At 45.0% G+C, this 14,281-nt stretch overlaps 1 protein-coding gene across 1 annotated transcript in view; it reads left to right on the top strand.

The window, feature by feature from the left end:
• Positions 1-1,294: 1,294 nt before the first annotated feature.
• CDH20 (cadherin 20) overlaps positions 1,295-14,281 on the top strand; it is a 36,706-nt gene continuing 23,719 nt past the window's right edge. Inside the window, exons 1-3 of the mRNA XM_075495634.1 lie at positions 1,295-1,537; positions 8,063-8,357; positions 10,063-10,182. Of these exons, the coding sequence (XP_075351749.1) occupies positions 1,295-1,537; positions 8,063-8,357; positions 10,063-10,182 (658 nt within the window). The remainder of the gene's footprint in view (positions 1,538-8,062; positions 8,358-10,062; positions 10,183-14,281) is intronic.

Below are 14,281 nucleotides of genomic sequence, written 5' to 3'. Positions count from 1 at the left end.
TTCAGTTAGAAATATTTGACAGACATCTCCTGCTACATTTTATTTCCACGGCATAAAACAATTAATTAAGCCTAAAGACTTAAGTATAGAACAGCAATAAAAAGAAGTGTGAACTACTTTCTTAAGCCTCAGAGCCCCATACGCCTTTCCTAATGAGTCTGTTTGTCCTGAAAAGAGAAAAAAGAGTTCTTAAAAAGAACAGCAAAAATACTAGGCCCACAGAGGATGTATGGAGTGTTTTGACAAAGTAACTTGAGTGCAGCACCACATCATTAAACTCAGCAAAGTGGTGAAGGGAAGGTTTGCTACAATCCATAGCCTGAAGTGAGGTCACCAACTTAACTGACTTCATGACAACAAAAGATCCTAGATTGATGAGAAAGTGTCCTCTGATAGAGGTCAGCATTCCTCTGCCTAAACGGGTCTTTCAGGCTTGTGGAGGAAAAAATGTGTTAGCTTGACTTGCTTGGACATATCACACAATAGCATGTGACCATCAGCACTGTGAAACCTTTTGTGGGTTATAAAATGATTAACTGACCATTCAAATTCTAGAAATGTTGCATGTGTAGCAGCAATCAGCTCCTCAGAGGGGAGGCAGCAGAGTGTGAAACCTGAATTCAAGCAACAGGGAGGTTGAAAAAATAATTAAAATTAGAAATAAGTTGGAGCTGCTAGAAATTATATCCGAGGTTTGCAGTATAACAATAATATCTGTATTTATGTAGACACGTGTGCATGCACTTGTGTGTAATGACTATGACAGTTTCCAACAGAAAGAGAAAAAAGATTGACCAAAAGTGTTCACCAGCTATTATAATTTTCCATAGTGAACTGTTTTTAAACATTCTCTAAGGACTTCTGGTCATAAATATTTCTAAAGAGTATGCACTTCATTCATGCCAATCAATACCATAAAGCAACACTACAGCTAAGTTAGCAAAGTAGAGAGCTCTTACTTATTGACTAAACCCTGACAATTCTTGTATCTAAGGCTCCAGTTCTGCAGCTTATATGGTAATAGTATTCCTAGTTTCAGAAGGTGTGCATCCTGATATTGTATTTTTATATAGAAGATTAAATGTTTTATAGCTTTTTTGCCTATTGAGGAAACTCTTTTATCTTGGGGAAAAAAACCATCCTCCTATGAATTTCCTTTAACTTTACAGGAGACTGCCATTCTCAGAACTGGGATCTCTCTTGGACATTTCAAAGGACTACACACAGGACCTACTTTCTTCTCAAGGGACCTAAAATACTGTGTTTTGACTTTTAAGTCAGCCCTAGTATACGGATGTGGACTTCAGGTAGAATGAGCAATGCAAAGAACTTGCTTGGACTTGGCGTCTCCTTGTATTTTTGGGGACTGATGGACCTTACTACAACTGTGCTGTCAGGAAGTGCCAGGCCCCTCACTGAGGGGCAAGAAGACAACCTGTCGGACAAGCTGCATCAGCGTATGAAGCGGAGCTGGGTGTGGAACCAGTTCTTTGTTCTGGAGGAGTACACGGGAACTGACCCTCTCTACGTCGGGAAGGTAAGACCCGCACCAGGAGGATGTCTGGCAGAGTGTATACATCCGTGTATCTGCAGACTGTGGTGAAACACGGGACGTTTCCCTCAGTGCCTTTACCTTCCTTCTGGCAGTGAATTTATCCACGTTAATTTCACTTCTGCTCCCAAGAGCTTTTGACCAGTGTCACTTTCGTTTGGGAAGAAATTCTGTTTCAAGGGGCTGTCAATATATTTGCCTATTTCAAAGAGATCTGCTGCACCAATCATCATCTGTAATTGAAGTAGTGTTAGAAATCTGCAGTGATCTTTCCAGGGACTCCTACAATGTCAAGGCAAAGCAAGGTTATATTGACATACGAGGATTAGGAAAGAAAGGAAGAGTTTGTGATCATGCTTCTGTCTGTGATCAAGTCAGCTGGAAGCTGAAATTCACAATCAAATTAAATAGCCAGTTTCTCTTGAAAACTGACAGTTCAGTTTTTGTTTTCTGCAAATCTCTAGGGTCAGAGTATCTCCTTGCTTACCACAGCTTGACCGCAAGTCTGTGGACTACAGAGAAGTTGCTCCAGATCTAGAAGGGTAGAAGGACAGCTCATTAAATCTAACCATGAAGGGTCCTATTTTTGGACCCCTTATACGCCAAGAACCTACACATCAGTACAGATAAGTGTAAAATGGATCCCTAAGCTCACCCCATCTACTTGGTAGTATTTTGCATTCACTTTTCTATAGCTCCTTGAGGAACAAGCTGATGGAAATCAGACCACTGATGTCTGCCATCACAATCTGCCTCACTATAACCATCCTCCTTTTTCTGTTTTCTGACTGGTTTTGAAGACTCTAAATTCTTTAAAGTATTGACCCTGTTATTCAAAGGGTTATGGTCAGCATCAGGTTTGCTTCTAGTCTACACCAAGGTGACAAATCTGGAAAAAGTGGGGAGGCAGAAAGTTAGTGTGCTTAAGTGTTTGAACAATACAATTAAGATTTTACATGCCTAGAATATCAGATACCGGTATGATGAGTGCAGACAACATGTAAGTAGATATGAAAAATTAAGAACTAAGAAAGGATGTCAGAAAACAATTCCTTCAGATTTCATTGCTTATTTTTACATGATCAAGGCTCCTTCTTTCCTTCCAAGCTATCCATCTGCAGAAAGAAAAGAAAAAAAAAAGAAACACATATCCAGAGGCCCATATTGGACTTGTATTTATTATTCTGCAGCCCCATAGAGCTACACTGTGCCCTCAGTCACACCAGTATAAATCCAAATGAATCCATGGGCTTCAAAAGACCTCCTCCTGATTTATCCCTGTGTGACTGACAGCAAGATGTGCTCTCCTTCCTCCCACAGCAATGGCATTACTAGTGATTGCCGCCAAATGAGACCTCATTAGTCTTCATTTATCTCTGCACCTAGCTTTTCAGCTCTTGATATCTCTATTGATTAGCAAAATTAATACTTGGTTTCATGCAATTCCCAGCTTTGGAACAAGGGCCAGATATATTATTTCACATACTCGGGTTTTATCTGAAATGACTCCAGACTTGCACTGGGAGCTGAATTTCAGCTCAAACAAGTACTGGAAGAAATGGACTCATCTTTGGTTTAGACTTGATTGTGTCATTAAGAGTACAAAAACTTGGTGCAGTCAGCAGTGCTCTTGAGCTTGCTGTGTTAGCATAGGGGGGGCACAAGGGCTAATTAGCTCCCACGGTTAACAGGGCCAATTAGCCCCATGCACTGCTGAGCTGACATGGCTGGATCACTCCTGAAGGCCTCCTAGCTCTGCACTGCTCCAGGTAGACCAGACACCAGGGAACTCTATTGCCAAAAGGGGCCTCTGGGGGTCAAACATTTTATCTTCTCCCATCCCTGACCTGGGTGCAGAGCAGTCAGCCAAGCAGTGGGATGAACGCAGTGGGGGCTGCCCTGAGGGAAAGGCTTCTCCTCGTCTCATACAGCCAAAGGCACAGGCTCTCGGAAGAAGCTGCAGCCCACCACGATTCATCGCCCCACCTGCGTTCGTGCTGCCTGTGTCTTAGGGATCCTTAGCAAAGGGGTCAGCAGGGAATAGACTGTGGGCTGAATTAATTGTTCTGGCAGGCCAGACATTTTTCAGCCCAAGTCACCCCAGGCTGACTCAGAAATAGCTCTGGTAGGGCTTGCGCAGAGCTCGGTGGAGGTGCAGAAGGACTCGCAGCCTACTGCTCGCTGCTAGCACCAGCCCTCCAAAGAGCCCTCGGTCCCATGCCTGGCCAGGCAGAGCCTTTTCTAACTGATACCACCAACGACACCCTGAAACATCCTGCTAGCCGTCTGCTTTTATCCGTCTGGTCTCTCCAAGCCCGTATCAGAAGGAGAAAGAGCACACCGCGTAGATCCAGTTGTATTTACTTTATACTCTAAAGGCTTCCCATAAGAAAGGGGCTTTTCTGATGCTCTGGTACAGCTGTTCATGGCTAGCTATGTATGACTGGAGCAACCGAAAAAGCACCTTGACTTGAACCACGGGTCCAAGCTTGCCTAATATGATTTTCAAGGCTGCTATGAAAAATGTACTTTCCTACGTAACTGTAAGGCAAGGGGCAAAATATCTTCTAGACAGGGAAATGAAAAGAAACTTCCTGAGGTGAAGTCAGTACAATTTTTGCTTTTCTCCAGCGCTCATGATCCTAATTTAAAGTATTTTGGCTTCAGAGGGTTCCTGGTCCTGTCACAGATAAATATGAGGCTTCAGCTTTCCTAGAGGTAGCCATTATTGGCTAATACGCTGAACTAGGGAAACCAAAGCCCCCGTGTTTGCTGCAGCAGGTATTTTCCACATTCATCCAGCAGCCTAAACTGTGTCAGTAATTGAACTGGGAACAGACTTCACCACTTTGCCGTGTCGGAGACTCCCTAACCCTGTTTTGAAGGAAAGAGGCATTTGAGCCACAGCAGCTGAATGAGTGAATAAAATTCATCCTTTCTACGGACTATCACTGCAGATCAACTAAACACACTCACACATCCTCACAAAAATCCCCTGCAGGTCCTACCTCCCTGGAAGCAGAGAAAGGAGAGCATGTCGAGGACGGAGTCACAGCCCGGTTAGCGGAGCTGTGCGAGTCCTTCCCTGAGATGCCCCCGGCAGCACCACTCTCTTCCACGTGCCCTTTGCCGGAAAGGTGTCGTTCGGGTGCAGATAAAGCCTCCTTAATCTTTTGTACTATCCTCATCAAAACAAGCAACCCAGGTTGTCACAGTTAACAGTTTCTCAGGAGGTATCGGCTTCATTCCTCCCATAGTCCATGCTTTAATATGGAGGAGAAAGCACAAATTAATTGCTTCTACTTCTGTGTCAGCCACGTGGCAGCCCAATTTATTGCACCACCCATAAAACAAAGCCAACTGAAATCTGGATCACCTTTCCAACACAGTGACTTCTACATACACCCCAAACGGCAGCATCCTGATACTGGGTTTGTCATTGTAATGGTGTGAGCTTCAGTCCCCTCAGACACCAAATTCTTTCAGATTTATTGCAGTCTGGAAGTATTAAGTCTTTTATGCTCTTTTTTGCTTTGTCTAGAAAGAGCAGGTTATACAAGAAGCGGCAAAAGTGCTGCTAGCATTTCTTACTGCCTAGTCTTGGTTGAGACCCAATGCTTTTAACAAATCACAGTTAGACAGAGATCCTCTTGTATTCCCAAATTCTTATTAACGTGCCATGTTCATTCCTTGTTTGCTCCCTACACAACTGCATTCATTCCAAATAGGGCTTCGGAGAGAAGGTGTAATTTAACCCATGAGTTTGATTCCGTATCTTCTTCTAAGTCTTTTGAACTTTCCAGAACACCTTCTGCTATTTTAAAAGATGCTTTCTTTTTTCTCTTTTTCTTTTTCTTCTTATTTTTTCTTTTTCATTTTCAATTTCCTTTGCCTTTGCCTCTTTTATAATTTTTTTCCTTTGTCTTTTTTTTGACTTTGAATTTGACTTTGACTTCTTCTTTCTTTTTCTTTCCTTTTTCCTATTTAATGAAGACTTGTTGATGTTCCAAAACACATTTGCTTCCATCAGGCCCAGTTCTAATTCCCTAAACAGGTCTAACATCTGTATCTGTCTCAGCAGCTGCATTCTCTCACTGATGCACTGATGCACTAAAACAAATGCCCAAGATGTAGCTTAGTGGTTCTGAACCAATTCAAAAAGCTATAATAGTGTCCTCCTTCTGGAAGCATCCTGTTTACTAGCTCCTACAGTGATAATCTCTGAGTTATGGGTGTTTAGGGTAAATAATGACAACCACTGTCTTTTTTTAAATTAATCACAAGATGGTGTTTCCTGAAGATATGCCAGTTTGCAGTCCTGCTGCCTGCATGTGAATTAATACACATGGCAGTCATCTAAATTTAACTGTTTGCCACTGCCAAATTTTTCTGGGCTTGTTCTTCCTCCATTTAGCTGACACATCACCTGAGAGCTGCCAGCGTTCCTCAGAAGGACTGATGTCTCTCAGATGCAGTAGCCACTGCAGAGACCAGGGGCAAAGCGATGAAAGGAAATACCAATGACCTGACACGGCAGTTGTCACAACCTGCCACAACCTGCACCTTGAGCTCTTGCAGCCACTTTGCAGTGCTGCCGCAGCAGATGGATACCTGCCATTACCACTCATTGTCCCAGCAGTCATTAAGAGTCGAGGGGCCACCTACAGACAGACCTGTCTGCAGGGTGGGATGTGCCATAGAAAACCGTATAGAACCCACCTCAGCTGAAATGAGTCTTACCCTAAAATCAGGAGTAGGCCCAAGTTTTGTGTAGTCATGTGCTGCACTCTGAGAGGCTAGTAAGGAAAACAGCCTCCAGAGAATACGCATCTTCCAACCAGACCCTTCATGGGGGGAAATGGTCTTTCAGCTCCCACGTCGATGGGACCATATGCCCTAAAACAGCTGAAGAGCTGGTCCACTAGCATTAGAAATGTTTAGGTCAGATAAGCCAATTTGTCCACACCCCTATAAAACTTTTTCTTATGTGATAAGTTATTGTATAGTTTTCAGTGTGTTTTTAAATAGCTCAGAGATGAGATTTCTTCTTTCTTTCTTCAGAGAATAGCCTGTAATCAAATGCATCAAGTTTGACTTCTGCTTTTCCATACAAATTATCTATTTCTATTTGGATTCTTTCTTCAAATCCTATCAATCCTGCATTAATATATTCAGTTTATTATTCCAAGATTTTTCTCTCCAGTACAAATATTTACCTATGTTTGGCCCCATCCTCCACAATTATTCCCATATGTCCTTTGAGCTCACCAAAGCATTAAACACACACTTAATTCTGACCATAGTTCTTGAGATAATTAGCTCATACATGCATTTTAATATGTGCTTAACTGAATCCAGCCCACTTCGACCACTTTTTTTTATTATTTATCTGTTCTTTATTCATCTCTCAAAATGATAATCACACTGGGAAAATGGTATTCACACCTGAGCCATTCTTGAAAATCCCATTTTGATTATTACACCTCAAGTCTATTGCCTTCCTGTCTTTTGGGACTGAACCAATACCATCTCTGGGCATCAGTCTTTATGCTCTGTTCCTCAAGAGCATGGAAGTATGAGCATACTGTTCAGCATCTTCATAGTGTGAGTGAAATTAAGTGATTTGTTTGTCTTTTGGTAGTCCTTCCAGTATTTCATGGGAACCAGGTGTTTAACAGAATGGTAGTCCCCAGGATGATTTGTTTCTCTGTTTTAGATGATAATTAGCACTGCATTTACTTTTCTTCTGTTCTGCTGCATTCACAGCTATCTGTGGCTGCTCAGAACTAATTAGCAGTCATGCAATAAATCCGTTTGCTAATTCCCGAGAAAATCTGGGATGCCTCTCATCTCTATAGCCTGCCATGGACACAATCAAATGTTCCTCGCTGCTTACCTTACCTACTGTTCAACAACAATTCTTTCCTGAAGATGTAAGGACCCAGCGTACTTTTTACCGCTAAAATTTTCATGGGAAAAAAAATGAAAATATTTCTGAATTGCAACAGTTACTGAGTAGCTCTCCCATCCTGCTTTTCCCTTGATCCCAAACAGATTTGCCTTATCTGCGCCGACATTATGCCACCCCTGGAATATCTGACTCCTCTTAAGCCATGTGAGCAAGCACAGTCTGCGGCTTTGCTGACCTCACCTTATCCCAAGCCTGGCAGTGAGTCCTTCTCAAAGGCCATTGCAACCAGGCAAAAGATAATTATTTTGTTGAGTGAGATTTCAAAAAGGCACACAGCCTGTTCCTGTTTGGGTGTCTCTGCCTTTTCTTCTGGCACAGCTGTGGGTGCAGAAATGGGAAGACAGGAGAGGGTTTTTAATCGCACCTCTGTGATACAGACTTTGCTGAGCATGTGCCTCTTTCAGCATAACAAGTTCATTAAAACCAGCTTGAGAGTCCCAACAGTGAGACCAAAATGCTCAGGATGCTCACGTGCTTAGTCTTTCCCAGCAGTTGCGTGCCCAGCTCGTGGTCTAATTGAATCCTGTTCCTTTCCGCAGCTCCACTCTGACATGGACAGGGGCGATGGTTCGATCAAATACATCCTCTCAGGAGAGGGAGCTGGCATTGTGTTTACAATTGATGATACCACAGGTGACATTCATGCCATCCAGCGGCTGGACAGGGAAGAAAGGTCGCAGTATACCCTGAGGGCGCAGGCTCTGGACAGGCGAACGGGCCGGCCGATGGAACCGGAGTCGGAGTTCATCATCAAGATCCAAGACATCAATGACAATGAACCCAAGTTCCTGGATGGACCTTACATAGCCTCTGTTCCAGAAATGTCACCTGTGGGTAAGGCAGATTTTGTGGAGTCTCTTCCCCCTGTAAGCAAATTAGAGATGGTCACTAAAACATAAATTCCCTGGCTCCTTGGACTCAGCTTTTGCCTCTTGCGCAGGAGCTGCAGGGCAGGAGAGCTTTCCCCGGGGTGCCTGACTGCCGCAGAAGAGGGACAGCAGGCTTCACACCACCGTCAGCTGGGCCCTCTGAAAGAAAACATGCCAAGGGAAGCAGGAGAGCTGAAAAAAAGGTGTCATTTGAACATGCCATCCTCAGACAACTTGTAGTAACGTAGTGCCCCTTCTCCCCTGCCGTCAGATGGTAGCAACAGTAATGACCATTAGACATCCATTACCATCTAGAAAATAACATAATTTTAGGAACCTATTCTAGTTCGTACTGAGAGCTGAAATACCGTCCAGGAGCCCTTGAAATCATGGAGACATGACATCAGTTATTAGCAGCTTTGCCCCTTCTAATCCATGTAAGCCTGCACTAAACGCAGTTCAGTGGATCCCAAAGTTCTGGTACTGTTTGCTCTCCACTTTTAGAGAGTGGGATCAAAAACAGTCCTGTTATTGCAATGCAGCCAGAAGACAAACAGTAGCCTTCCTACCTACACAAGTCAGGAGAAACCACTTCCATATAAGAAATCCAACAGTCACATAAAATACTGTTTTTCTGGACTTTTTTCTTTCTTTTGGAGATGCTTATTGCTTTTTGGCTCTGTGACGTTATTACAGAGATAATACCATATAAATCACTGAAGTTACAGTTATGCTTCTACTTCTCATTCTTCAATGTTATGTTGACATAAAGTTAGAGACAAGCATCAAATACAAAAGTTCCATTCAGAAATAATGTTTCTTAATGGTAACAGCTAGCTTGAATTTGGATTTATTTTCCAGTGCGTATCTAGTAACACTGGATTTGTTTCTAACACAAAACATTATGTAGAAGGCTAGATACATTCATAAAGGCATTGTCTGACATTTTAAGGAGTCAAAACTCACATATATTTCAGACAGTTATGCCTTACCTTCTCCTTGTTCTTGATAAATTACATCACCTGCAAGCCATTATTAGCTTCAGAGGAAGCAGACCTTGAAAACCAATTGAAGAAAAGAAATATATATGCATCTATGTGGGTTCCAACAGGCACTTCAGCAGGGTATAATCTCTAGGCCATGCAATGTAAACTGCAGTCCCACAGAGAGATTATCTCAGAGATACATCCCTTCACGCTCACTATTTGTGTACAATTTCCATCTCTTAGTCAACGTACAGCATCCATGGGCCCGCTGCAGGAGTTTGTGATTTATGTCAGCATAGCTATAGATCTTATTTGAGCTGCCTTTAAATAACATTTAAAATCAAGAAAAGGATTTCTTCAAAAAAGAAAGAAGCAAGCAGTATATAACTACCAGCTCTCTGCAAACCATAGCAAAGTGCTGTTAGATCGGCAATCCTGTAACTGTGGTCCATAGAGTACTTGCTCTTTTATATCTTCTTATAGACGCATGAAGAATTTATGCCTATTAATTCCTTTAGTGCTAATGAGACAAGGATGAGCAGTAAGTACAAGCACTATGAGCACCAAATGAAGAAGTCTGGTGTGGGAAAGCTCTTGTTAGGCATTTCGATTTATTTTGAACTGTGTACTTTTCATGCTAGCTCTTTATCCCACAAGGTCTTACCTGATGGGTTTTTTTGTCAGGCACCTCTGTTATCCAGGTGACAGCGACAGATGCTGATGACCCAACCTATGGGAACAGCGCAAGAGTAGTGTACAGTATTCTCCAAGGACAACCATATTTCTCTGTGGACTCTCGGACAGGTATGTTATTTCATCAGGGAATGAGGCAGTGTGAAAACGGAAGGAAAAAGTTTCAAGCAGAAAGAAAAGGCAGTGCATCGTGACTGTGGTCAGAGAAACGTATTTCTGTGGCTTGGAGCCAAGACAAAAGAGCGCTGTGTGAGGGTTAAAGCAAGGCTGTGGTAATAAGCTCCAGAAGAAGGACGTGCTTTCTGCAGTGATATACTCATGTGAATGACGACATTCTGCAGCTCGGGAGCTGGGTGGGTTTGGTGCTGTAAAGATTCTTGTTGGCTTCTATCATTGCAGCAATGTCTTCAGCAGATCTAATCGGTAACAAGGCTTAGTGGAAAAAAAGCAATCTATGAACCAACCAGAACTGGAAAGTGCAGGCTAAAGGATGCAGTTATCTGGAGCAGTTTTACCTAAGGGTGTTCTTGTTAATAACCTTAAATTTATCTATAGGACACTCTCTCTGTTTTGCTTGCTTTCTCTCTCTCTTTTTCTGTGTATATCCAAGGTTTATATCCAAAAGAGGAATCTGACAGGTTTTGACAGTTTCTAAAGGGCATCTGTAGTGCTAAGGTCAGAAATTCATGAGATGATAGTCACTGCTGAGCCCTAGGGACAAAATAGAAAAAACACTGCATAATCCACTTCTGAAAGTTAGCAGTTTATGGAGTAGGTGCTCTAGCCAAAGACAAACTTGTATGTGACATGTTATCTCCTCGGCTCTTTACAATATAAATAAAACAGTAATGTTCATTTTGTACTCGGGTTATCAGCCACAGACAAAAAAGGGCATAATCATAGATTTGCTAACTACTGAATGCTTTCTAAGAAAGCAAAGCAGCAATATTCAGGGTCAGATCCGGTACAGATTTAACCGCTAGTGTGCAACTTAGACAGAAGATATGCCCTTAAGACCAAATTAATGTACTTGATTGGTATTTAACCCAGAAATGGTCTTTTCCTCCACTTATTAATTTCCCAGTCACTTAGACCTGCATCTCTGGACATGTCCAGAGCTGCCTCAGCCTTTGCAAGTGGGCAGCAGGGCACCCATTTAGGCTAAGCGCAGCTGTGAGCCAGAAACCGTTTCCCCATTACGGGCACAGGACTCCAATGGCCTCCCCAGTGCAAACCCACCTGCAGGATCTGGTGACCCACAAAACACAGCTCTCACTTTCTTCTAAAACAGAGCTAGAGCATAAATGATCGCCAGCTCCTTCATATTGATGGGTGGTGATTAAAGCACCCAATAGTGGGCAACCCATTTCAATACATTCCTCTGCTAGAAGCATTTGGGCTCCTTATCCTTCACCTCCCGACACAACCTCTTGGTTCCAGAAGCGTGCTCCTGTTCCTGTTCTGTCACTGGCCTCACAGGTGTTGAACGAATGTATATGTGAAGGCACAACTTCAAAGGAAAGCTGAGAGCCTCCTCCTCCCTTTTTCCAGAATACTTTTACAGCCTGTCCGTGATCGTATTCCCCTAGAAGGTAAAAAACATGGCTTTACATCCCCTCCCCTCGGGTGGAGTAGGCAAAGGCCCCTGAGTCCCCCACTTCCCAAGGAACCATCTGGCTGTTACAGAAAAGAAAGGACATCACCTCTGCTCTTTACTACTTTTTTTAAGAGAGCAAACCTCAACCAGTTTGGTGAAAGAAATGGTACCAGCACCTGTATTTTGGAAGATCTGAGGATCTGAGCCTTTCCCATAGCCCTAAGGAGTGTTTTAAGATTCATCACCATCCTCAGCATTTCCTTGCTGACCAGTTGCGTGCAGCAGCATCGGAGGCTCCTTGCTCAGCATGGCTGCTCCTCTGGGTCCCATTTGGAGGAGCATGAACCCCGACCTGGCTCTGAGTCCTGATGTCTTGGACTGGCCCTCCTCTAGGGACCAGAGGCCCCAAACATAGGCGAGGCAGAGCCTGGCTTTTAGGCACTGATGTCTTTTTTTAGATCTAGCCTGTTCTGTATTAAGGACAAGCCAAGAGTGGAAGTTCCCTACAAAGTATTCATATATGGAGAAAATATTTCCCAAAACGCTGAGCATTTTCATATCTTATTTATATCCATGGGAGTTGAGGAGCTACAGCACTTCATGGGATTCACTCAGCTTTGCAGGATGAGACTCTTAAGGACTGCAACATTAAAATAGCGCACTGTGAATTGTTCAGTACTGGTCACTATTTCTTCCCTTCTACATATAGTGATAATTGCCAATGCGGTATCTTTTTACTGCTTTTTTATTAAACCCATACATTGTCTTTCTGCTAAAAATAAAGACTAAATGCAGATCACTCAAGTTAATAGTGTCCTGATGTGCAAGTACTGCATGTCACGTCATGTGACTGGCATAGTGCCTGGGGCTGACACTTATTTGCCCCCACACAGGAGGGCACCCCAAATGTGTCACAGCCCATGTCTAGCAAGGGCCGTTAGTGCCCTAGAAAGTGTCCCCTGCCAGGACATCCCCTGGGCTGCATCACCAGCCACTGCTTCTCTCCTGCTCGGGGACCCTCCTGCGGCTGAGCAGCCGCACCGGGCAGGCGTGTTGCAAAGGAGCCAGCTACCGGCACACTGTGGGCAAGGAGGTGCTGGCGGCGGGAGGAATGGGTGGCACTGGGAGCACTGGAGGTTTGACAGCTCTGAACGTAGGCTTATGCGCCTCCGTCCTGGCAGACTGTTGTGGTTTAGCCCCAGTCGGCAACTAAGCACCACCCAGCCACTCGCTCACTCCCCCCCGGTGGGATGGGGGAGAGAATCAGAAGAGTAGAAGTGAGAAAACTCGAGGGTTGAGATAAAGACAGTTTAATAGGTAAAGCAAAAGCCTTGCACGCAAGCAAAGCAAAGCAAGGAATTCATTCACTCCTTCCCATGGGCAGGCAGGTGTTCAGCCATCTCCAGGAAAGCAGGGCTCCATCAGCGTAACGGTTACTTGGGAAGACAAACGCCATCACTCCGAATGTCCCCCCCTTCCTTCTTCTCCCCCAGCTTTATATGCTGAGCATGACATCATATGGTATGGAATAGCCCTTTGGCCAGTTTGGATCAACTATCCTGGCTGTGTCCCCTCCCAGCTTCTTCTGCACCTGGCAGAGCATGGGGAGCTGAAAAGTCCTTGACTAGTGCAGCAACAACTAAAACATCCCAGTATTATCAACGCTGTTTCAGCACAAATCCAAAACATAGCCCCATACCAGCCACTGTAAAGAAAATTAACTCTGTCTCAGCTGAAACCAGACACAGACGGACACGGGCAAGGCAGGGTTCAGTGGGGGCAGCCGGGTGAAAAGGAAAGGAGCGCGTTCACCAGCAGGCCCGGCGCCAAGGGGGAGCAAAGAGGAGCACGCAAACCCTGCGGCAGGCACCCGACAAGCGGGGTGAGCCGAGGCCAGAACGGCAGGCAGCGGCCGTGGACGCGGGCCGCGGGAGCGAGCAGCAGCGCCCGGCAGCGCGGCAGCCCCGGCGGCCGGGGCCGCTTCCCCAGCCGGCACCGGCAGCGCTGCCCGGGCCGGCTGCCCGCAGCCGCCGTGAGAGAAGCGTTGCTGCCACCTCCCGTCCTCTCGCAGAAGTGTTACCCCGCGGGAACGGGACGGCCCTGCAGGGCGGGGGGAGCAGGGCGGCCATCCCCCGCCGCCCCCGCCCGGGGCGGGAGCAAGCTGCCCGGACTGCCCGGATTTGGTTATGTCCCCAGATTCTGCTCTGCTAGCCCCCGCCCTGGGCCCCGAAGGACGCGAGCAAAGCCCGCGGGCTTCTGTCAGGTTGCCTCCAGGACTGCGGAGTAGGGACACTCCGCAAAACTCGTCCTGATGTGTCTTTTACCTAGCCGCATCACTTCCACCTTTTCTGCCGACATCGTTATCCTGAGCAGGGCCTGAATTCAGCGCAGCGCACTCTGTTCCCGAACTATTTTTCCAGCTCTCTTGGAAGGCAACATTTTAATTGTGAACAGACAGCCTGCCCCGCAGCTGATGCGTTTTAACTGGGCTGCTTGAAAATTCACACCTTCTGTTAACCTAGATTTAATGTGGGTGAGGTTTACTCTGCCAGGAAAGGTGAGACTGAATGCGGAGTCTGGTCTCATTTGACGTAGGGAGTGCGCTGCAGGAGC

The sequence above is a fragment of the Mycteria americana genome, chromosome 2, assembly GCF_035582795.1.
Source record: "Mycteria americana isolate JAX WOST 10 ecotype Jacksonville Zoo and Gardens chromosome 2, USCA_MyAme_1.0, whole genome shotgun sequence".
Classification (NCBI taxonomy): Eukaryota; Metazoa; Chordata; class Aves; order Ciconiiformes; family Ciconiidae; genus Mycteria; species Mycteria americana.
The sequence above is the reverse complement of the archived record's forward strand: the minus strand, read 5'-3'. Positions and strand labels throughout refer to the sequence as shown.